Source organism: Budorcas taxicolor, chromosome 20 (genome assembly GCF_023091745.1).
Source record: "Budorcas taxicolor isolate Tak-1 chromosome 20, Takin1.1, whole genome shotgun sequence".
Lineage (NCBI taxonomy): Eukaryota > Metazoa > Chordata > Mammalia > Artiodactyla > Bovidae > Budorcas > Budorcas taxicolor.
In genome coordinates, this window is record NC_068929.1 from 4,247,694 (window position 1) to 4,273,542 (window position 25,849).

Genomic DNA, 25,849 nt, shown 5'->3' on the forward strand with positions numbered 1-25,849 from the left:
AGAAGTCACATTCAGATGCCTTTGGATGATAAATCAGACACTTCCTGTGCATCTTGGGATGCATGTTATGATGTCCACGCTCTGCTCCTTCTTTCCCACCTTTCGACCTCTTCCATCTTCTGGTCTCTCATTGATTAAGAATATGAATTTTAACTGCTCTAAAGACAGGTCAACACATAGATCTCCAGCAATAGGCTTTGTTGCCTCAAGGAACAAACAGGTTTCCTCTGCAAAGTTCTCTCAGTATCCAATCAGAGAGCCTTGCCTCAACTGCTTTGATATCTTGGCTTCATTTTATCATGAGGAGAATGAGTGAAGCATAGCAAGAGAAGTCCCAGGCAATCTGTCTGGTGGGCCATGGGTGCCGGGTTAGCAGGGGCAGCCTTATTTCCATGTCTGCATATATTTGCATGAAAATGAGCTACTGCCAGCCTCAATTCATAATGCAAGTGGCTAGCCTAGTTTTTTAACCTATTCTCTCTACCATAATCTTCAAAGAACTGAACGAGCTTTAGGGAGGGATATAACGCAGGTAATTCCAGCTCCTGTGATGTGGTTCCCAACCTCTCTTACCAGGCCTAAGATAAACGTGGTGGGAGGAGTAGCCGCAGTCATAGCAAAATCATACCAGTCACTGCTAACATGGTGTATCTCGTGTGCCAGACCCAATGCTAAGCATGTGACAGCATATATTCATCTAACTTTCACATGAACCATTAAGAAGTTACCACTAGCCTCTACATTTTCAGTTGAGTAAACCAACGTGCAGGAATGTTATTTGTCAATGGTTAAAAAGCAGGGAAGAGCTAAAATGTGGGTCTGTCTGAATCCACAGTCTACAGTCTGAAGACCATGCTTGTTTGTGGCTGCTTATTTTTAGAGGTACTCTAGCTAAGCTGGCCATTCCCAGGTTTCTAGATTCAATGGGCTAGCTGGTTTAGCCTACGAACAGGCGACTTTGATCCAGATGGCCATTACATCTACTACTGTGGGCAAGAATCCCTTAGAAGAAATGGAGTAGCCCTCAACCAACAACCCAACATGCAGTACTTGTGTGTAGTCTCAAAAATGTCAAAATGATCTCTGTTCGTTCCCAAGGCAAACCATTCAATATCACAGTAATCCAAGCCTATGCCCCAACCACTAATGTTGAAGAAGCTGAAGTTGAATGATTCTATGATGACCTACAAGACCTTCTAGAACTAACACCAAAATAAGATGTACTTTTCATCATAGGGGACTGGAATGCAAAGTAGGAAGTCAAGAGATACATGGAGTACCAGACAAGTTTGGCCTTAGAGTACAAAATCAAGGAAGGCAAAGGCTAACAGAGTTTTGCCAAAAGAACACACCAGTCATAGCAAACATGATCTTCCAACCACACATGAGATGATTCTACACATGGACATCACCAGATAGTCAATACCAAAATCAGGTTGACTATATCCTTTTCAGCCAGCCAAAGATGGAGAAGCTCTATACGGTCAGCAAAAACAAGACCAGGAGCTGACTGTGGCTCAGATCATGAACTCCTTATTGCCAAATTCAGACTTAAATTGAAGAAAGTGGGGAGAACCACTAGGCCATTCAGGTATGATCTAAATCAAATCCCTTATGATTATACAGTGGAAGTAAAGATAGATTCAAGGGATTAGATCTGATAGAGTGCCAAAAGAATTATGGATGGAGGTTCATAACATTGTATAGGAGGTGGTAATTAAAACCATCCCCAAGGAAAAAAAATGCAAAAAAACAAAATGGCTGTCTGAGGAGGCCTTACAAACAGTTAAGAAGAGAAGCTAAAGGCAAAGGAGAAAAGGAAAAATGTATCCATCTGAATGCAAAGTTCCAAAGAATAGCAAGGAGAGATAAGAAACCCTTCCTAAGTGATCAATGCAAAGAAACAGAGGAAAACAATAGAATCGGAAGGACTAGAGATCTCTTCAAGAAAATTAGAGATACCAAAGGAACATTTCACGCAAAGATGGGCTTATAAAGGACAGAAATGGTATGGACCTAACAGAAGCAGAAGATATTAAGAAGAGGTGGCAAGAACATAGAAGAACTATCCAAAACAGATCTTAATGACCCAGATAACTACAATGGTGTGATCACTAACCTAGAACCAGATATCCTGCAGTGCAAAGTCAAGTGGGCCTTAGGAAGCATCATTATGAACAAAGCTAGTGGAGGTGATGGAATTCCAGTTGAGCTATTTGAAATCCTAACAGATGATGCTGTGAAAGTGCTGCACTCAATATGCCAGCAAATTTGGAAAACTCAGCAGTGGCCATAGGACTGGAAAAGGTCAGTTTTCATTCCAATCCCAAAGAAAGGCAATGCCAAAGAATGTTCAAATTATCGCACAATTGCACTCATCTCTCATGCTAGCAAAGTAATGCTCAAAATTCTCCAACCTAGGCTTCAACAGTACATGAACTGAGAACTTCCAGATGTTCAAGGTGGATTTAGAAAAGGCAGAGGAACCAGAGATCAAATTGCCAAAATTCGTTGGCTCATAGAAAAAGCAAGAGAGTTCCAGAAAAAAACATCTATTTCTGCTTCATTAACTACGCTAAAGCCTTTGTCTGTGTGGACCACAACAAACTGTGGAAAATTCTTAAAGAGATGGAAAACTAGACAACCTTGAGAAATCTGTACGGAGGTCAAGAAGCAACAGTTAGAACTGGTCATGGAACAATAGACTGGTTCCAAATTGGAAAAGGAGTATGTCAAGGCTGTATACTATCACCCTGCTTATTTAAGTTATATGCAGCGTACATCATGAGAAACGCTGGGTTGGATGAAGCCCAAGCTGGAATCAAGATTTCCAAGAGAAATATCAGTAACCTCAAATATGCAGATGACACCACCCTAATGGCAGAAAGCAAAGAGGAACTAAAGAGTCTCTTAATGAAAGTGAAAGAGGAGAGTGAAAAAGCTGGCTTAAAACTCAACATTCAAAAAATGAAGATCATGGCATCTGGTTCCATCATTTCATGGCAAGCAGATGGAGAAACAACGAAAACACTGATAGACTTTATTTTCTTGGGCCCCAAAATCACTGCAGATGGTGACTGCAGCCATGAAATTAACAGACACTTGCTCCTTGGAAGAAAAGCTATGACCAACCTAGACAGCATATTAAAAAGTAGAGCCAATACTTTGCCAACAAAGGTCCATCTACTCAAATCTATGGTTTTTCCAGTAGTCATGTATGGATCTGAGAGTTGGACCATGAAAAAAGTGACTGCCAAAGAACTGATGCTTTTGAACTATGGTGTTGGAGAAGACTGTTGAGAGTCTCTTGGACAGCAGGAGATCAAACAAGTCAATCCTAAATGATATCAACTCTGAATATTCATTAGAAGGACTGATGCTGAAGCTGAAGCCCCAACACTTTGGCCATGTGATGTGAAGAACCGACTCATTAGAAAAGATTCTGATGCTGGGAAGGATTGACGGTGGGAGGAGATGATAGAGGATGAGATGGTTGGATGGCATCACCGTCAATGGACATGAGTTTGAACAAGCTCTGGGAGATGGTGAAGGACAGGAAAGCCTGGTGTGCTGCAGTCCATGAGGTCATGAAGAGTTGGACATGACTTAGTGACTGAACTGAACTGCGATGGTTTAGACCTCTTATTTAATCAATTAAGGCAATTTCTGTGTGTCTGTTATACATACTATTTATATACAGACATACATTTATAATTATATAATAATCACATATAATTAAACACATTTCTATTACACACACATATTCTTCCATGAGTGCCCATCATTTTATAAAATGAAGAATATTTTTGACAATAATGGTAATAGAATAAGGAAGTCTAGAATGTTAAAATAAAAGATGCTTCTTTAAATGGAATCTTTTTGCTCAATGGAAAAATGTCACATTTGTTCTTGTTATTTTAACTTTACCTCATTTAAGGGAAAACTCAGTAATAATCAGACAGGCTTTCAGAAATAACTAGTCTAGCCTGTCCATGTTCCTTTTAAAATTCAATGTTCGGGTGTGAGCCCAATGGCCTAGGTATGGTCTGGCCTCCATGGGCTTCCCCTCCAATGTGGATGTCTGTGATTTCTCTCCCTCAGATGCCTGATCTGTGAGCCTGTCAAGCCTGAGCTGTAAGTGTAGGCACATAGAGCCGGAAAGGAGGGTGAGCAGGCCTGAGCTCCTGAACCAGGGCTGGTGTGGGGGTCAATGGTTGCAGCGTGGTTATTAGACTGGCCTTTTCCATCATGCTATGGTTTGAGACCTGGCCAAGGGAAGCTCTGTGGCTGCCAGAGAGAAAAGATAAAACCCGGCAGATGGAAGGGGAAAGAAGTGAGGCGGTGCAGAGACAGGAATGTTCAATGCGATTCTGAACTGAGGCATGCCTTGGCAGGAATTCTGTCTTGACACCTGCCTTTGGAGGATCAGAGTCCTACTCTGGCCTGGATGGAAGATGAAGGGCGGGCTCCTGTGACGAGGAGCACAGGGGAACCGGGCGGAGAAGCAGACCTGGCTGACAAGGGAAGTGGAAAGATCACGGGTGCGGAAAAGGATAGAAGAAGGCAGGGGAATGGATCAAGAGAGGCAAACAGGCTGGGAGGGGCCGGGAGGGACAGGTGGTGAGGTCTAAGCGAGGTCCGTGGAAGGAAGGGTTCTCCAAGGCTGGGGCAATGGACCATGAGGAGTGAAGGCACATCCCAGTGAAGCACAAAGGGAATTCACTGTTGTTCTTGCTGAAAGGAGACTGAGTCAAGGTCGGGAAGGCACAGGAGGTATGGGTGTCAGGCCCAAACCACCCTTGGCTAATGCGTTCCTGCCTTCAGGAAGGGTATGGAGGCACAGATTGTGTCCACTGGGGCTGGGCGAGAATGTTTCAAAGGGAATCAGAGAAAAGTTAGCAAAGCAGGTGAAGAAAGAAGAAACTAAGGCCCCTGTGTTGTAAGCTCGATGTTTCTTCTCATCTCAGTGGGTGAAACCAAAGTCCCTAAAATGCCCCCGTGATCTGGTCCCTCAGGACCCCTCTGACCTCCACCACTAACACTCTCCCTTATGTTTACTCCACGCCAGCCACATTGGCCTTCTGGTATACCCGGCACAGCCCTACCTCAGGGCCTCTGCACACACTGTCCTCTCTACGTGCAACACTCTTCTCCAGATAGCCACTTGCTTTTTCTCACTTCCTTTTTTTTCCCACAGAAGCTCCCATCTTCTACCGTATCAGCTAACTTACTTTGGTTTGTTTATTGTTCATTGCACTCGTCTTTCCACTGCAATGCAAGCACCACAAGGGCAGAAATTTGGTCTATTTTGTTCACTGCTGCTCCCTAATCACAAAATTACCACTGGACCCCAGTGGGCTCACAAAAGACGTTTGTTGAATGAATCCGTGAATGAATGAAAGGGCCAATTTGGTCATCCACTGGAATGCATTGGCGATAGAAGGGCATACATAAGAGGACAAACAGGTGGCGGAAGAGGGGAAAGGAGGAGAAGGAGCGGGAAGGAGGGGGAGTAGGGAGAGGTGAGGTGTAGCAGAGAGGTGAGGGAAATGTTTACGATATCTTTTATTTGGAGGGATTTTTTCTAATGATGTTTTCAGTGAGAGGGGTTCCATCTAACCAATGTTTAATAAAGCCACCTTTAGTAAAGGCAGAAAATGTTATCAGCTGTTGTCATGTAAGGAGTGATCTTGAGGTCAGTATTCACTGACCTTCTAACCCAGAGTGAGACACTGGCCACTTTTTAACATATGAGAGAAGAGTCGAGGAGATTGAGCTACTTGGACAAATGAATTTTCTTGGAATTTTGGACATCAGTGCACACACAGACACACAAAACTTGTCTTGTTACCTAAAGGCCTGATCTGGATGATGATAATCTGATTCAGAATGATGAAAATCTCAGTCTCTTGCTCTAAAAGTAGCTATAAAATTAGTTCGTTATTCATATACTTTGTATCACCACCATTTTACAGAAGATTTGCCCTGTGTCAAGGGCTGTAGTAAGTGCTTTCCATGTGGTATTTCATTTACTTTTCATGACCTGTTGAGTAATACTATACTTACCACATTACTATAAGAAACTAGAGATGAAAAAGAGCAATTATTTTGCCCACGATTATACAGCTAGTGCATGGCAGAACTAGGATGTGATCACAGAGTGACTCTAGGGTAGGGACGGGTAAACCTTTACTGCAAAGGGCCAGATGGAAGATACATTAGGCTTCGTGGGCATAAGTTCCTTTGTCATTGCTACTCAGTAGTGCCCAACAAGAACAGCCATAGGTAATATGTAAATGAATGGGTGTGGCTGTGTTCCAATAAAACTTTATTTACAAAAATAGGTGGTGGACATATTTTGTCTACACGTTGTCATGTGCTGACTGTGTTGAGAGTCTACACTCTTGACCCCTGAGCTGTAATACCTGGGAAAGCATGGAAGGAGGGCAAAGAGATGGCTGAGCATTTTCAATAGTCCGCTCTAGCGGCCCAACATGCCGCCAGTCTGCGGGGATTGGCCGAGACCACGAGGTGAACTCACCAGGGACAGATGGTGGCAGGCAGGCACTTACATTTCAACGATGCCCTCTGGCAAGTTGGCGGGAATCTCTGTCAGGCCCTTCCCTCGACAGTCCACGATGTTATTACTGCAAGTGCAGGCTGAAGGGCAGGAGATGGAGTTGGCATTGCAGGTTGGAGGCTCCGAGTGGGGACCTGTGGGGTCAGAACACAGTGGTCAACTCATGTCAGTGTGAGGAGCTCCCTGGGCTTCTGTGATCCTTACCCAGCTTCCCAAGAAGGCAGCTACCTCATCAACTACCTGAAAAATGATCGCCAGCTGACATCACCCCTCATCTGGGAGTCACAGGTGCTACTGGCTGAATATTCAGCCAAGAGGAGAGAGCCTGACCTTGACCTATTTCTGGATTCTTCCACCTGCTCTGTCACCTGATCATGCCAGCTTTTCAGTCGCAGAGCTGCTCTCAGAGTCAACTGCACATGGAAATACACCACTGGCATGCAAAGGACACACCCTGGGACTGCTTTCCAGGGGTCCAAAGTCTGAACGACACCCCGAGGTTTCGATCTTTTATCTGGGGCTTGGCTACTGAGTTTAGATACACCTTCATTCCTTTCTCAAGTAGTTGAAAGGCACTCTCAAACCCAAGTGGGAGGAGAAAAGGCGACAGAATTTCCCCACTTGGGGGCACTAATGACCGAATGTCAATACAGCCATCAACAGCAACATTCAAGGCCTGTTCAAATAGCTTTTCTGTCCAGAGATCATGCAAATAAAACTTATCTCATGAGAAAAAAAGGTGAACAAGTTACTACACATTTTGGGGCCTTAATTTTGCTTGAGGTGAGAACCCATGTGAATGTAATGCAAAGTGGTAAAAACAAAAAAAAGAAAAGAAAGTGGTATGGAAGGTGCTTATGTTTTAATAGAAAGCTGATGCGGAGTTCCCTGGTGATCCAGTGGATAAGACTCTGTGCTTCCAATGCAAGACCGGGGAACTAAGATCCCACATGCGGTGAGGTGTGGCCAAAAAATTTAAAAAAAAGAAAGAAAGAAAGAAAGCCAAGTGAAAATAAACATACACACTGGTAAACTAACTCAAGATTCAGAGAGTCATAAGAATCTTAATCAGTCTCTCTGGTGGTCACATCAAATCACTAACAGAAGTAAATTCCAATTTAAAAGACGGTATATGTTTTCATATTATGATTGTTTCTTCAAAGTGAAGTAAGACTCTCAAACCTGTGGTTAGTTTTTCAAATGTGGACAGGGTGGTCCAAAAGGTAAACTCAACCCAATGGCCTCCTCGGGACCTTAAACCACACCCAGGGCCCAGCCAACAGGGACAGTTTCATTGTCTTTCGAGGTCCCCCTCTCAGAGCAAAGGGTCATTGGCTGAGAGCAGATTCAGACCAACTCTGCAAATATCCTCACTCTTCGGACACGGACCGTCTGGTCAGGGGCTCTTGGCCAAAGATAAAACGTGAAACGTGGAAAATGCCTGTAGAGAAAGATGATTGTGGTTTGGCCCCTGTTCACTGCAGAAGCTGAGGCTGGGAAGCCAGAGCAAGTCTAGCTACAGAGGTTGAATCAGAGGACTGACTGGGCCTGGGGCCAGTCCTTGCTTGGACACTGAGTGAGCCTGAAAGTGGAAGGCCCCCCGCTGCATTCAACAGTCCCTATACCTGGGGGTGGTCCTTCTTTAAGACTCAAATCGATGCCTGTGGCTTACTTAGGAACAGTTGCTTTGCCAGAAAGGGCTAACTCAGTGACCAAAACTTCTAACTTCCCTTGGCTTCACTTTCACACACACACACACACACACACACACACACACACACACACGCACACACACGCAATTTCAAAACATCTTCTTAGATGGAACATTCAAGAAAATATTCTTGTGTAGGGTACAAGGACTTCAAACTCTCCAGCATCACACTAGTGGATCTAACGGAGACCATGGAAAATGCCAGTGAGGTGACAATTTACATTAAAATCCCCGAGTGAAGCATTCTCTTGGAGAGTGAGGTGGTCCTGGCTTGGTTCCAAACTGGTAAAGTCTTTACACTTCTGAGAAAATGACAAACCCAGAGGGCTGGCCTGTAAGAAACTCAGGTCAGGAATGAGAGTATTGTGGCCAAAAGTGTGGGCTCTGGAGTCCCACGGGCTCAGTTTGAACCTTGATTCTATACTGTTATCCTTAAGTCCTCCTGTCTCAGTTTTCTCCATCTTTAAAATGGGGGAAAACAACAAACCTTACTTCATAGCATGGCTTTGTTGTGAAGGTGAAGTTAATGCACGTGAAGTATTTAGAAGAGTTCGTGGAGCACAGTTAGGGCTCAGTCGTGTTATTTGTTATTGTTATTAACAATGGGTCTGGCTCGGCCACAAATTGTATGCAGGATGTTGGGCAAGTCATAGTACCCACCCTGAACTTTTCTGCTGCCATCTCAGTGAACAAGAAGCTTCGACTGCACCACTGACACCCTTCTGAGTCTAAAGGTCAACCACCATTCTTCAGACAAATGGAAGCAGGAGGACGAAGAACCTGACAGCCCCCCTCCTCCGCTCCCTCCCTTCACAGGTGGTGAAAAAGAGCTATCATAGGTAGGGCTCTCGCCCCCTCACCCACATCCTCCCAGGGAGGCTCAGAGCAGGAAGGCTTCAGATGTCAGGGCTGCCCAGCAGAGAAAGCTGCCATGCCCGGCTCTCCACATCAAGGGGCTCGGGCGCCTGGCCAGCCAGGGAGACTTTGTGCCACACCCTGCCCCTTCCTGGAGGGCAAGTGTCAAGGGCTGCGTGGAGCGCCCTGAGCCTGAGCAGTTGCCTTTCCATCCACTGAGGCACAGGGTCTCCAACGGCCGTGCCTCTTTTGATCTGTCAAACTGTGACATAGACGGGGTGTGTCAGAAAAGAATGGAAGAAAGACATTACGTTCTGGTACTCCTATGGGCAACAGGAGGTTCTGAAATGGAGTTTCTTCAAAGGGACCCCTTCTGACTTTTAGGCTGAAATGAATTCTGTTTAAGCCAGATCCAGACTGCAGCCTTGAGTCCCTCTGAAAACAAGCTGGGTGTTTCATGGAGTGGCTCTGATTCGGAAGAAAGGGTGTGCTGCATTGAAAGGGATGTTGTCAAGGCAAAAAAGCCTTTGAAAAGATTCCTTAACCAGGTCAGTAACAACACCCTTAATTACACAGAGGGAAACACTGGTAATTATAGCCTCTGTCAGCATCCCGGGCTGGCAGCTGCCCAGCCAGGTATTTACACGTGGTGAGGGTGCTCCCCTCTTGTTGTAACAAAACATGGTCTAAGCCAGGCTTGAGAGATGAGTTCACTTTCCCTGGAAACACTTCCCCTGAGTCAGTGCTGGAGGGGACCAAGCCCACTTCCCTTTGGATCTCTGAATCCTGTGCTGGCAGGAGTCCCTCCCTTATGCCTTGCGTCCCTGGACAGATTGATGTGAAACTCTACAAGGGAAGCAACCTTTTCCACCTTCTTCACTATTACATCTTCAGTGCCCAGGACAGGGCCCAATGCAAGTCAGTAAACACACCTTAGGTGAGGGAGAGGATGAATCCACGAATGGAATCGGCCCAGAAGCCTTAGAGAGGTGGGGCCTGAATGTCACCAAGCTCTGGAAGGACCCTAGGGGCAGGCTCCCTGAGTTCTAAGTGCCCTGGGCTCTTGTCCATAGGATCAGTCCCAGAGTGGGGAGACGAGCGGCTCTGGGGAACAGGACTCTCAGGCTGACGCGCAGGTCATTTTAACCACAGTGAAGGCCACTGGTCCGATCTCCTGCGGCCCCATCTGAGCCGAGCCCCCACGCATGGATCAGCAGGGACATCCAGGCCCTGCGCCAAGCTCTGTCTGCAAAGCCACCCCTCCCAGCCTTTCCTGTCCACACACATGGAGGCCGAAGAGGGTGGTGCAGGGGATGGTCAATTTCCAAGGGGCACGAAGCGCAGAAGCACCTACGTTTCTACCCAGCGAATTCTATGACTACCGGCTAGGAAGCAGAGCCGAATGGGAACAGAGTTTTAACACTGGGATAGGAGTGTGTACGGATCTTCAGTGGGAGGGTCTCTCTAGGTGTGCGCCTGCTCCATGCACATGTGTTCCCATCGCATGCTGTGAGTGAGTCCTCACGGTCCTCGAGTGAGCCTGCTGATGGGTACCACCCGCTTCCCTCCCTGGCGCAGCAGAGGCCTTAAATCAGAGCATAGCGATGGATTAGCGGGTAGACTTTCTGCCACCTACTCCCTAAGACACCCTCTCATAAACTTAGCAGCGCACCTGGGCTTGCTCTTCCTTTCTTCATTTGAAAGTGAGAGCCCGGGCTCCTCTGCTCTTGGACCTCTTTCAGGCCCAGTGCGAACACGCTACTGCCCTGGGGTGGAAGGATGTGCTCATCAGAGCAGGGAGACGGGCATGCGGCCCAGGTGCCTGTCTCTGGGGTAGCGTCTCACCTTTCCTCAATCACTACCAAAGCTCGAGAATTTCAATAAGGAGTCAAAGCTACCTTTGAGGTACCCCAAGGAGGGAGCTGAGATGTCCAGCCTTCAGAGATCTCCTAAGACTCCTGGCCTGTGGTCCAGTGTTTGGAGGGAGGGGAGGGCAGGGCAGGGCTCGGGGGGAACAGACACGCTGGCCCTTCCTGGTCTTACTGGTCATCAAGGGAGCTACTTCCCAGCCCTGGGAGCCCTCAGCGAGGCAGAGGGCAGGAATGCGTTCCCGGCTAGAATTCTCACAGGGTGAGAGCCTGTGGGTGCCTGCATGGACACTGCACAAATTCTCCTCCCTCTACTGACTGCAAGCTGCCCTCCAGTTCTACAAGAGAAGAAAAATGGAGACGCGACCAGGGCAGTGAGCAGCACTGACTCCTGCTCAGTGCTCACCTCATCTCCGTTCTCCTTGTTGGCAAATGAAGGTGATCATCATCCTAAAAGCCCAGATGAGTGGGGCTGAAGTCACTGAACTTCAGATCCAGAGAGGGCCATGGAGACGGGGGAAAACAGAAGTCTGGAGAGAGGAGCGTGCTTGCCCATGGACACAGTTGCGTCGTTCTCAAGAGAGTAGCTAATGTCGGCAGGGTGTTACCTATGCATTAAGTGCTTTGTTTGTGTCGTCTCACGTGATCCTCATAAAACCCCTGATGCAGGGACTTTAGTGGTGGTCCGGTGGTTAAGAGTCCACGCTGCCAGTGCAGGGGACTTGGGTTCTATCCCTGGTCAGGGAACTAAGATCCCACATGCTGCCCAGTGTGGCCAAAAGATTAAAAAAATTAATCTAAAAACAAAAAATACCCTGACATAGATCCATTATGTTTATTCCCATAATAGAAGGGCTCTTCTTCCATCTCCTCTGCCAAGAAGACACTCACCATGCTTTTCTATTGCCCTGAAACAGAAAACATCAAAGTCTTGAAATCTTGGGCGGCAGAAGAGGAGGCTCAGGGGCAAGACTCCGACTGGGTCAGCCACACTGGAGACTGCTCGACATGCTTGTGTTAGAGTCGGGTTTCTTTCTGTCTTTAAAAAGAACTTCACCCAGTAGAATGAATATAGTTGGAAAATCCAAAGGCCTGGTGAGTGTGTAGAAATAAATTAATTCCAGTATTCAAATTAAGCATCCCTGTTGCCCTCTGGCCTTTCAAAAGCCAACAACAGACTGAATGACAATGGGACTCAAGCAATTATGATGAGAATATAAATGAATGTGATTTAAATACCAGAGGCATGATCATTTGGGGAATGACTAAATAAACCTAATAATCTCATTCCTGAAATGTCCAATTATGGTGTTTTAATTAAAACCTCCTAAGGAGATGGGCAGCTAGTCATGGCTTTCCTTAATTATCTTTATACTTAGTAACTAGTCTCAAATTTTTTAAAAAAAGGAAGTAGAAGGAGAAAGTTTCTTGTTTCCAAGGAGACACACCTATTTCATTTTAATAATAACTGAGGAAGAGTTTGTTGAGAGGCTCTTAGGAACCAGCAGTGCTCGAGGTGATGGGGCACCTGGAAAATGTTTAAGACATGGCCCCTTATTACTAGAGACAGGCTCAATCTTCATGAAGAGATATCTCACATTCAAAGACACATAAACAGGTTCAAAGATGCTCAGAGGATGGTGGCAAGGGTTAACTAGGGAGTTTTGGATCCACATACGCACACCATTATATTTAAAATGGATAACCAACAAGGAGCTACTGTATAGCACAGGGGACTCTGCTCAGTGTTAAGCGGAAGCCTGGATGGGAGGGGACTTTCGGGGAGAACGGACACGTGTATGTGCCGCTGACTTGCTCGGCTGTGCACCTGAAGCTATCACGTTGTTAACTGGTCATACTCCAATATAAAATAAAAAGTTTAAAAAAGATGTTCAGAGGAAAGAGATAATTAATTCAAGAGGTCAGATATTTAGCTAATACCCTTGATCATATTAAGGCACCAGGAAATTGACACAAGGAAGAGAAAACCTAGAGTTTAAACTCCAAAATAAGCCCTTTACATAAGGATGGGAAACAAAATTCAGCATCTTCCAACTCACATGAGCCTAAGCATGGCCAAAGCAGAACCTTTTCTCCAATCTGTCGTGTGAACTCATAAAATTCAGTCAGGAGCTCGTCTAGTCTTATGGCCCTAAGCTCTCTCTAAAAACAAGGGAAATTAACAGAGAAATCCTTTCATTAAGAGAGAAAGGAGATCACGCAGTCCCATTGTCTATCATAGAAAATCATTAGTAATAAATAAAATAGTCTCCCACCCTTGTGAAAAAGTCCCACTTGTCTCCCCAGGGGAGGAAACTAAATGCCTTTGATTGAAGGGGACCATTGACAGAGGAGATGAATTTTATCAAGTGTGCAGCTAGCAAATTTCTGGGTTAACTGGCATCATAAGAAGCCTGTGGCCAGGGCTTCCGGGGAGAAGAGGCTGGGCTCCAGACAGCCAGGTTTAATTCAGAGGGAGCTATCAGGGACTCAGGCAGGCAGGGCCCTCGCAGGCTGAAAGAGAGAAAGCTCATTTCGGTCTCTGGAGTCCTGTGTCAGGGGAGGTTTTTGATGCCACATAGGGGCGCAGGGAGGGTTCTCTTAGGCTGCCTGGGGAGGGACCACTGGTGATGAATACTCAAAGGGACGGCCTAATTGCTGCCCTAGGCCTTCTCTCTCCAGAGAGGATGACTTCTTTCTTTTAAAGAAATGGTCACGCCCCTCCTTTCTTGACTGAAGCCCGTCTCTTGCGGGTTATGGGAGGAACAGCTTGGGTGAGGCAGAACCCTGGTGGTTTGGCAGCTTTAAACAGTTGCCATCAGGTCGTCCCAGACTGCCTCCCTCAGATACCTTGCTGGGCTCTGCCGTGGGGCAGGCCTGCCCCCTCAGAGGTGAGCTTCACTTCATGGGGCTCGAGTTACGGTGCAGGTACAGGAGAACAGCCCATCTTTTTGACCTCCTGCATGTACATAGGCTGAGCCTTGCTCCACACCACTTCCCCCAGCACCCCCTTTTTCTTTTACAGTCTCACCAACTACCTTGAATCATTATTAAAGATATAATACTTTTCGGAGGGGCTGCTCCTCCTGAGCCCCACTAATGAGATGCTTCATTCAGTCATGATGTTCAACTCACCAGTTCTCCTTGCCATTGTATATAATTGACTTTTCAGAAAGTAACCCAGCACAACATCCTGTTTTTAAACATCTAAAAAATCCCCCATGCACAGGGGCTCCAATGTGTCACTCCCCTAAATTTATACTATGAGCGAGAGGGTAGAGTACAATAGCATATTCGTGTCTGGAGTTTGTGGATTAAATTTTCATGTCCTTGAAAGACATTTGGCTTTGTATCAAGAAGCTACAGGGACCATCACAGCAATAAACAAGATTGCTATAAACAGGGGATATGATAAAGGTAACAGTCACCTATGTAACTATTAACCCACCTGTGAGTCCATCCTAAAGGAAATCAGTCCTGAATATTCACTGGAAGGACTGATGCTGAAGCTGAAGCTCCAATACTTTAGACACCTGATGTGAAGAACTGACTCCTTGGAAAAAATCCTGATGCTGGGAAATATTGAAGGCAGGAGGAGAAGGGGACGACAGAGGAGGAGAGGGTTGGATGGCATCTCCGGCTCAATAGACATGAGTTTGAGCAAGCTGCAGGAGTTGGTGATGGACAGGGAAGCTTGGTGTCCTGCAGTCCATGGGTCGCAAAGAGTTGGACACGACTGAGCGACTGGACTGAACTGAGATCCAGCCTTTTCAGAGGAGGGAGACTTGGGGAAGCAGCACCCTCAGGACCCAGGAGGATCAGCCTTCCCACCCTGGGTTTTGGGTCCTGACTGCTGCTGGGTAAGCAGTGTCTCGGCACTTCTCTGATGGGAAGGTGCTTTTGTGACGAAGTGTATTCGTGTTGGTGTGCAGCTTTAAACTTGGCGCCCACCTATAATGATGTGTTTTACCGTTTTCCCTAATTAGTTTTTCTCACTAGCTCTTGGATGACTCCTGCACTCTATAATTATTTCTTTCACTGGCACTTATGCCGATATTGTACCCTTTGCCTAATAATTACTGTAATTACAGTCACTATATTTGAGTTTGGTGCCTGTGTGATAAATGGTTTTATTATGTGTTTGATGGAAAGTGATTTCTAAGTGGGTGTCTATAGGAAGTTGTTGAGGTACTGCTCAGAGACATGTTAAAATGTTTTTGGATAATAAAGAATTTGATGAAGCTGTTACATGCCAGGGGAAAGCAGCGGAGTGTGAAGGTAAATTCAAGGAAAATTCCCACCTATGGCAAATGCAGCCTAAGAGCCGAGGAGGACCAGTCTGCACTCCTGGCCACACGCGGTCCCCTGACACGTAGTCGGCTTCTGTACTGAGAAAGCTCCTTTTTCCTTATTTCTGCTCAATGTTACGTGGCAGCCTGGATGGAAGCAGGGGACTAGGGGAGAATGGAAATAGGAATATGTCTGACTGAGTCCCTTCACCATTCACCTGAAACTATCACAACATTGCTAATTGGCTATACCCCAATACGAAATGTTTTTGGTGTTAAAAAAATTAAAAATTTAAAAAAAGTTCCTTTTTCTACACATCAGCACTCCAAGATAAGCCTTTAGAAGCCACTGGACCCAATTGCAGGACTGAGCTCCTGAATTTCAGGAATGCCTCTTTGGGGATCTCTCCAACTGAATTCTCTTGTTTTTGAGGCAATCAAGAAATTAGCTCTACCCTTGCCACTGGAAAAGGGAAGACTTGATGGGATCGGAGAATGTCAATGAAAGTAAAAACAAACAAGCAAATAACGTTTAGGACCCAGGGCAAAGGTAACCTCCTCTGAGAAGTGCTTCCCAGGTCACTCAGTTGCCTCGCATCCTGGGGGCCTAGGCTGCCTTCAGTTACGTCCTAGCACAGCTCTGTTTTCTGTCCTATAACACTTCAATTAGCCACAGATCAAACCCTCGTGTTCGCTCGGCACATTCTGTGGGCCCACTGAACTCTAATAATTAAGCTCCACTCATTAGCTCTCACCAAGTGCTGCGCATCATGCTAAGTGCTTCATATGCATTATTTCATTGGATCCTCCCACCCGTCCCTTGAGATATAGACGACGATTATTTCCATTTGGCAGACATGCAGCAACTTACCAAAGTCACACACCACTAAGGGACAGAGCTAAGATTTCCAAGCAAGCAGATTTGGAAATAGCCTCCATTAGCCTGGCTCTCGATTTCTAGGAGCAACTGGGCTTAGGAATGTGTTTGGCCAATGTTAAAGGACCTAGCGAATGTTAGCTTCTTAGGATCGATGGACTCTGAGCCTTAACAAAAAGGGATCCATGAGTTCCTTCAGTAAGAGCTTCTTTTCTGGCACGCCTGGAGGCACACTAGAGTGCTCCACGCCAAGCTCTGGGCTGGGCATGTGTTCACGGCTGAGGTGAGCTCACAGGTGGGCGAGCGGCGGGACAGGAGGGGAGGGGAGCCATGCCGTCTCACCTGGGCACACGTACTCCTTCTTCTGCACGTCTGCCACGCTGAAGCCCCTCAGGTGCACAGGGGCCATGCAGAGAGTGAACTGGCCGACGGTCCGCCGCTGCCGCAGCCAGTCCGAGAGCCAGGCCAGGTGGCAGTCACAGTACAGGTGGTTGGAGTGCAGGCGCCTGGGAGTGGGGGAGAGGGGAGAGGCTGTCACCGCAGGAAGTGGGGAGGCTGCCACTGGCAGAACACAGTGCCGCCTCCATGCTCCTTTGCCCAGCATGACCATCCTCGGGATCCCAGGGGGGAACTGCCCTCTGCACTGTGAACTGCCACAGGATCCTCAACCCTCCTATTGCTAACCCACAAATGACAGTCATCTTCCGTGCCAGCCACATCCAATGGTGACCTTCAGGGTTCTGGGCAATTCCCATTTCTTAATAGTAATTCCACCCTTTCCATTTCCACCGGGGAAAGCCTCAGCATACAGGAGAGGGAGGGCGGCGTAACCACACTGACAATCCTGATGCAGGTCCAAATTCCAAAAGGGTGACTCAGGTGCAAATGTCAGTACGTTAGCTAACTTGAGTTCCAGACGGCTTGCAACAGCTTCCTCATCACCATGCCCCAGTCTATAGTGAATTGTGTCCAGGATTTGTCACTATCTTTTCTCTCCCTCCTTCATTTCCACTCTAAATCTTTTTAATACACCCCCTTCCGAATGTCACACTGGGCTTCCCTGGTGGCTCAGCTGGTAAAGAATCCGCCTGTAATACAGGAGACCCTGGTTTGATCCCTGGGTTGGGAAGCTCCCCTGGAGAAGGGAAAGGCTACCCACTTCAGTATTCTGGCCTGGAGAATTCCAAGGACTGTATAGTCCATGGGGTCTCAAAGAGTCGGACACGCCTGAGTAACTTTCACTCTTCGTGTCACACTGGTGAGCCTAAAATACCACTGTGTGCACTAGCCAGGCCTAGCAGGTCACAAAGAGAAGGGGGCTTTCTGAAGAAAGCATCTTCTCTCCATCCTCCTAGTAAATAAGGTATTATCCATACAGACTCCTGCAAATCAGAGCAATCTCTCCGGAGTGCCCTTTATCGCCTTCCCAAGTTCAATTCCACCCGGTGTATTTGCTCTTCTAACTGCTTCCAGGATTCTGAAAAGGCGTTACACTTGTCTTCACGACTCTTGGGCTTTCTCCCTCTAGTAGCTATAATTCGAGGTCGATTTCTCATTCTGGACTAAGATTCCTGAGAGGGATCTGCAGATTCCACATCTGAGGGGAACCCCAACTGGTTAAGTGAAATTTCATTTCCACTGACTAGAGGGCAACCTAAGGATAGCCAGGGCTTCTAAAGGTTCTTCCCAAGGTTCTGTATCAGGGGTTTCCAGTGTCCACACTCCCTACCAACCTCGGTCATTACAAGTAGCCCACGGGTGAGTTCTAGTCACAACAATTCATCATATACTTGGCTTTCTGATGTCAATTTCAATGCCCCATCCTGCACATGCTAATCAGCCAGCCGTATCTTGGGACTTTCGAGTACTCTGTGTCATGCCAGTTAATACTGCGTGGCAGCCCAAAGCAGTTGGCTTGGGCTACATCCGTGCCTGATGTGGAGAGAGCTGAAGGGCTCTTGACCACACTCCACTCAGTGCAAGGTCAACACTGCTAAACATCGGCTGAGTGCAGCTGGTCTGTGCTGCCTGCAGGCAGAGACGCCCTGCCACTGCATGGGTGCAAACCTCAGGCAAGCCAGGGCCCCTGGGGAACTCGGGAGCCTCGGGGTGGGGGCCCCAGATCCCACTGTATCCAACTGACTAAACGAACCCATATCCCACCCAGAATATAATTTTTTTTCTGCTGAAAAATATTTGAAAAAATTTTTTTATGATTTTGTTTAAAAGTGATGAATTCTGATGTTATAATTTTCTTTTCGTACTTCAGAGCCAATACTTTAAGGTCAAACTCAGTTGTGAGGACAAAGAGACTGTGCCTATAATGGGCCCAGAGCATCAAAATTCAGGTCCTGATGCTATGGAAGTGAGCCTGGCTTCTTCTCAGGCTGGCACTCCAGGAGAGAGGGACAACAGGAGGAAAGGGGGAGGGGAGGAACAACCCTAAGCTGGGGGGAAGGACCTCAGCACTAAGAAGGAAAGCAAGACGTGTGTGTTTTAGACAAAGATGACTCCACTTTGTGCCAAGGACAGAGCGGAGCCCAGTGGAAGACCTGGAGTTGGTTATTCTTTCCTAAAGAGCATGAAGGGGAGAAGGGCATCCCTTTTCTGCCTTGGGACCTGCTGGGAAACTGTAGCATGAGGGAAAATGATCTGTCTCCTGACCCATCAGTGAGCTGTTGAGAGAGAGAGGAATGGCCAGGAATACACCACCAGCTCTAAAGGCTGCCTAGGAAAATGGCGACGGTGGGTCAGCTCTTGGTGACAAGGTGGAGCAGAGGTGGGCTACAGTGGCACACACAGGCTGGGGCACCAGAGGTTTTTGTGTGTGTGCCTTTTAACGAGTTTGGCTTTTACTGGGAAAGGCAGTTGCCCTCTTTGGCACTGAGGTATGGAAGGTAAGGAAAGAAGGTGGATCAATGCAAACAAATTCCCATCAGTTCCAATGAGAAGGAAGAGATCAATGGAACAACACAAATGAGATTTAGGTAAGTCAGATCCTTATTGAGCTGATAAATTTCTGGGATAATCAAAATGTCAGAGGTTTTCCTTTTGGAAGATTATATTAGGCTGTTTCTTCCTGAATCCCCACTGGCCAGTCCTCAGCTACTCGTCTTCTTAAGCCAGCTATAAATGGCCCTTACCCCTTTGTCTGTTTCTGTAGGAATTTCTCCTCTCCCAAGTAGGAGCATGGAAAAGAGGAGACCCAGACTGTGTTTGAAGCCATATGAAGGCCCTTGTCAAAAGCCCAGGGCCATGGACTGGCTCAGGCCTCCCCTCTTGGAATTTTACCTGCCTGGAGAGCTGAGCTGAGCTGAATCTTTCAAGTTGCCTTTTATGTCATGTTTGGGAGATCAAATTGAGCAATATCATCCCAAACACTAATATTAAAAGAAAAAAATAATCATGATGATCTTGAAACTTGAGCCCAGACACGGCCAGAAGTATTTCTAATTTTCTTGAGTGAGAAAAGAAATGATTTTGATTACTTTCAGTAACTTTTGTGATGGTGATGATATAGGGGAGAGTGGCCTCCTGTGACCCTTTGGCCACATGGAAGCTCAGGTCTCCCCTTTCTCAGCTCACCTGATGCCCTTCTGCTTTTGTTCCTAGAGCTTAGCTCTAGTCTGTCAGCTTCTGAGAAGAGCTCAGCTTCTGAGGTCAAAGTGTCGGAATCTGACATGGGCTCTGTGCTTTTTTGACTTTGACTGTGGGCAGTGATTTAACCCTGGTTCTCAGTGTTACTAGGTTTCTTCCCACATGATGCTAGTGGTAAAGAATCCGCCTGCCAACGCAAGAGATGTAAGAGACACAGGTTTGATTCCTCGGTTGGGAAGATCTCCTGGAGGAGGGCGTGGCAACGCACTCCAGTATTTCTGCCTGGAGAATCCCATGGACAGAGGAGCCTGGTGGGCTACAGTCCATAGGGTTGCAGAGAGTCAGAAATAACTGAAGTGACTGAGCATGCAAGCGTGCGTGCTCAGTATTGTCATCTATAAAATGGGAATACTAATGGCGCCTTCTTCCTAGAGCTGTTGTGAGGGTCAAAATGACCCATGAAAAGTGCTTAGGGACTTCCCGGTGGTCCAGTGGTTAAGACTCCATGCTGCTAATGCAGGGATTGTGGGTTTGATTCCTGATCAGGCAACTAAGATCCTGCATGCCATGCAGTGTGGCCAAAAGATTAAAAACCAAAAGTGCTTAGCGCTCAATTTGGGATACCGTAAACTCCTGAAGACATATTTGCTATTATTATTCTTACTGCACAGAGACTAGCTCCAGACTTCAGGCTCTTCTCAACCCAAGGTCCTGCCTGTACAAGGTTATCACCTCTTAACCACCAGAGCATCAAGGCAGCTAGATGTTTCCTGCCAGTTGCTCTGTGGTCTTTTCCTGATGGAAACACCATATTGCATGTTGGCAAAACCACCTTTACAGGAGATAAGGTGAATGAATACAAATGCCAATTTGTAGAAGGTGCCTTTTAGCCACAGACGCTAAATTAAATTTCCAGCAAATCCTTTTAGAGAGGGTCAGTGTTCATTTTCTATAAAATGTGGCTTTCTGAATTCAATATAAAAGCTTTCCTTTAGAAATCCCATTTATGACTTCCTTCCTCTCCCCTCTTCCCTCCTTCTTCACCACCAGCACACCCCCCTCCCCATCCCCACCACACTTTAATTACAGTGAAGGGGGATTAGTCAGCTCAGGTCTCTGGGGAGTTCTCTACAGAGCCATCTCTGAAATTAAACTAAAGAGAAAATGGCACCAGCACGGAGCAAAGAGAACAGACGAGATTGATTGATTGATCTGAGCTCATCAGATGAGTGTTCAGGACCACAGGAAAGTATGACAACAGAAACAAGCAGAAGAAACTCTCCTGTCCTCCTCCCTAGCACCTACAACACCCACACAGAGAGCCCAAGACCCAGACTTGGCCATGTTCCCTGCCTCCCAGGGCCCCTCGCAGCTCCGACTGATACTTTCCCACCGAAAGTAACAGGAGAGGGCGTGGACATCTCAGAGGACCAGTCCACAGGAGCTGGGCTGCTGGTTTCTGCAGGTGAAAGCCGTATTTCTTCTACTCACCCCACTGTCTGGGGAGATGCTCTCCAAGGGACACTTCTGCTTCCCAGCCAGAAGCCCCGGGCCACGCTCCATCTGTGGCCCACTCGTGGTTTGCTATAGACTCTGAAGAGGTCTTTGAAGACCCCAAGGTTTCTCCAGCATCATTCCCTTTTAAAAGGGGAGGAAGAGGATAGATTTTCTTGAGTGAATTCTGCCATCCCAAGAGGGATCAAAGGAAGAAGCAGGGCACCATGATGGAACCTGAGCTCGGAGTCCCCTTCATATTGGGTGGCCAAAACGTTCATGTGGAATTTTCATAAGATGGTATAGAAAAACTTGAATGAACTTTTTGGCTAACCCAATACTACAAGGTCAGTGTTCATTCCAATCCCAAAGAAAGGCAATGCCAAAGAATGCTCAAACTACCACACAATTGCACTCATCTCACATGCTAGTAAAGTAATGCTCAAAATTCTCCAAGCCAGGCTTTAGCAATACATGAACCGTGAACTTCCAGATGTTCAAGCTGGTTTTAGATAAGGCAGAGGAACCAGAGATCAGATTGCCAACATCCACTGGATCATGGAAAAAGCAAGAGAGCAGAAACACATCTATTTCTGCTTTATTGACTATGCCAAACCCTTTGACTGTGTGGATCACAATAAACTGTGGAAAATTCTTTAAGAGATGGGAATACCAGACCACCTGACCTGCCTCTTGAGAAACCTGTATACAGTTTCAGGAAGCAACAGTTAGAATTGGACATGGAACAACAGACTGGTTCCAAATAGGAAAAGGAGTACGTCAAGGTTGTATATTGTCACCCTGCTTATTTAACTTATATGCAGAGTACATCATGAGAAATGCTAGGCTGGAGGAAGCACAGCTGGAATCAAGATTGCCAGCAGAAATATCAATAACTGCAGATATGCAGATGACACCACCCTTACGGCAGAAAGTGAAGAAGAACTAAAGAGCCTCTTGAAGAAAGTAAAAGAGGAGAGTGAAAAAGTTGGCTTAGACCTCAACATTCAGAAAACAAAGATCATGGCATCTGGTCCCATCACTTCATGGAAAATAGATGGGGAAACAGTGGAAACAGTGGCTGACTTTATTTTTCTGGGCTCCAAAATCACTGCAGATAGTGACTGCAGCCATGAAATTAAAAGCCGCTTACTCCTTGGAAGGAAAGTTATGACCAACCTAGACAGCATATTAAAAAGCAGAGACATTACTTTGTCAACAAAGGTCCGTCTAGTCAAGGCTATGGTTTTTCCAGTAGTCATGTATGGATGTGAGAGTTGGGCTATAAAGAAAGCTGAGTGCTGAAGAATTGATGCTTTTGAACAACTATGGTATTGGAGAAGACTCTTGAGAGTCCCTTGGACTACAAGGAGATCCAACTAGTCCATCCTAAAGAAGATTTTTCCTGAGTGTTCATTGGAAGGACTTATGTTGAAACTGAAACTCCAATACTTTGGCCACCTGATGCAAAGAGCTGACTCATTGGAAAAGACCCTGATGCTGGGCAAGGTTGAGGGCAGGAGGAGAAGGGGACGACAGAGGGTGAGATGGTTGGATGACATCACTGACTTGATGGACATGAGTTTGGGTAAACTCCGGGAGTTGGTGATGGACAGGGAGGCCTGGTGTGCTGCAGTTCATGGGGTCGCAAAGAGTCGGACATGACTGAGCAACTGAACTGAATACTAGCTAGTATTTGTTGTCTGGACACCATGACCAGGCAACTTTACCTGTTAGTACATTTCATTCTCACATCAACTTTGAAGCAAGCACTTATCAATTCACTGTCTGTGAGGAACACAGAGACAAAGCAACTTGCCCAGAGACAGACAGTGTCAGAGCTCGCATTGACCTCAGGTCTGCCTGACTCCCGGGGTTCCCAGGTGGCACTAGTTTCAAGGAACGCAGAAGATCAAGAGACCCTGATTTGATCCCTAGGTCAGGAAGATCCCCTGGAGGAGGGCATGGCAACCCACTCCAGTATTCTTGCCGATAGAATGCCATGGACAGAGGAGCCCGGCGGGCTACAGTCCATGGGGTCGCAAAGAGTCAGACGTGACTGAAGCGACTCAGCACACACGTGTGCACTGCCTGACTCGCAACTCTGTGTCCTTCTGAGGGTGTTCTTGTATCATCTCCTCATCAATTGCTTCATTGATCTTTGCTTCATTCTTACCTGAGACAAGGTCGCTTTCTCACTAATGTGGGGGTTCTCCAACCTCATCAGTATCAAGATCTCCTGGAGAGTTTGTTAAAAACAGACACTGCGCTCTGCCCGGAGATCCTGACTTCATGGGTCTGAGGTGGGACCTGAGATCTTGCTTTTCAACAAGTTCCAGGTGATGCTGACATTACTGGGCTAGGGACCGCCACTTTGAAAACCACTGCTTTATGGATTTTCACATCTCCCTGGATCCAGTGCTGCTCAGGGGCCATATAGATAAGCTGGATGCTTGGTATTTTTAATCCAGATTTCTAGATAAATATTACGACGATGATCATAATACTAATAATTTAACTATAAATTCCTGTTGTTCACTACGTGCCAGACACTTTACTCTTGGGGCTGACTCTCCCCTACTACGGTGATGTAAATTCTGCTGAGGCTCCATCAACACAAGAAAGGCATCAAGTACCAATCCTTTAGACAGATCAGCAGAGTCCATTTGCAGAGAAACTTACAAAAGAGTTTCTGGCTCAGTGAGGGGACCTTCCCAGGTAATAAAGGCAGTAGACATGTTCTTGGTATGGGCTGTTAAGCGGAGATTTGCTTCTTGAGTACATCCTTTGGAGGGCTTGAGCCCACCCAACTCATTACAGATAAAGAACTGAGTAACTGCATTCTGATACCAGAATATCATCCAGGGAGCAGGAAAGCGTGGTGGGTGGGGACTAGGAGGATGCGGTGAAGGAGGAGATAAGACTCCCTCTCCTCCACTGACCAGCTTGCATGTGTGTGCTCATTGCTAAGTCGTGTCCAACTCTCTGCGATCCCGTAACTGTAGCTCTCTGTCCACGGGATTCTCCAGGCAAGAACACTGGAGTGGCTTGCCATTTCCTCCTCCAGGGGATCTTCCTGACTCAGGAATGGAATCCATGCCTCCTGTGTCTCCTGCATTGGTAGGCAGGTTTTTTTGCCACTGAGCCATCTGGGAAGCCCCCACCAGTCCCAGAGGGGAAAACAGTCGTAACCCTTGACAATACAATAGAACCGCCAACAGTACAGGGCATGCGCTAAACACATGACAAACCACCACACCCCTGTTCTAATGACAACGGAACACTAACAAACTTTTCCAACCAGTGAGAAGACACAAAGGTTTCCCCAGTCGAGGAAGACTCCCAGGGTGAAGAGAAATGAGCCGGCCCGGAGCAAGAAGGTGGAGAACCATGACCCTCCCCCAACACTAACACACCACTTAGTCAACAGCAGAGGGAGGAGGCATTTGGAGGCAGGAAGCAAGGGTGAAGTTTCACAAGCAGCTGAGAGTGCTGCCCCATGGGCCTCCTAAGGGCAGGAGCAGGTCGGGGAGGAAGCAGGGCCCTTTACTCACAAGGTTCGGATCTTCGGCATGTGGTTGAAGCTGGTGACCAGGATGCGGCTGATGTTGTTGTTGTTGAGGGTGCTGCAGACAGAGCGGAGAGACATGTCAACAAAGGAGCATCGTGGGAGGCGCCAGGATGCTTGTGGACGGTGGGGAAGGATGGATATGACTGCAAGAGGGACCACCCCTCAGCAGCCAGGTACCAAGCAGCTGGAGACCAGTGGATGGGGCTCCAAATGAGAAAAGAATCTGATTCCTTTTTACAGGTGGATCCCTCCTCCCTTCTGCTGCCCTCTTGGTACTTACTACCTGGAGCAATAAGCCTGCCCTTGTGAAATCCTATTGTGAGGGTTTCATTACAATGCCACTAATTCCCACAACTATAATGCAACCCCAATTAAATATTGTCCTCATTTCAGAGAGAAGGAAACAGATTCCCAACACCTTGCTCAGTTACACATAACCCTACAGGGCAGCCTTTATCCTTGCATTATAGATGGGGGTGCTGAGCTTCAGAGAAGTAAAATTATGCTTCCAAGGATACACAGCTGTTAAGCTGTAGATAATGGATCTGAACCCAGCACGTTTTTTTTTTTTTAATTTATTTTTAATTGGAGGATAATTGCTTTACAATGTTGTGTTGGCTTCTACCATACGTCAACGTGAATCAGCCACAGGTGGACATAGTCTCCACCCTCTTGAGTCTTCCTCCCACCTCCTACTCCATCCCACCCCTCTAGGTTGACACGGAGCACTGGGTTTGAGCTCTCTGCCTCACACAGCAAATTCCCACTGGCTGTCTATTTCACATCTGGTAATGTAGATGTTTCCACGCTAATCTCTAAATTCACTCCACCTTCTCCTTGCCCCACGACGTCCAAAAGTCTCTTCTCTATGTCTGTGTCTCCACTACTGCTCTGCAAATAGGCTCATCAATACCATCTTTCTAGATTCCAAACATACGTGTTAGTACACGATATTTATTTTTCTTTCTGACTTATTTCACTCCGTATAATAGGCTCTAGGTTCATCC

At 46.8% G+C, this 25,849-nt stretch overlaps 1 protein-coding gene across 1 annotated transcript in view; it reads right to left on the reverse strand.

Moving 5' to 3' along the window:
* Positions 1–25,849, reverse strand: part of SLIT3 (slit guidance ligand 3) — a 719,057-nt gene that overhangs the window by 145,622 nt on the left and 547,586 nt on the right. The window contains exons 7-9 of the mRNA XM_052659044.1: positions 24,826–24,897; positions 16,523–16,686; positions 6,573–6,714 (exon numbers count right to left, since the gene is read on the reverse strand). Coding sequence (XP_052515004.1) covers positions 6,573–6,714; positions 16,523–16,686; positions 24,826–24,897 — 378 coding nt within the window. The remainder of the gene's footprint in view (positions 1–6,572; positions 6,715–16,522; positions 16,687–24,825; positions 24,898–25,849) is intronic.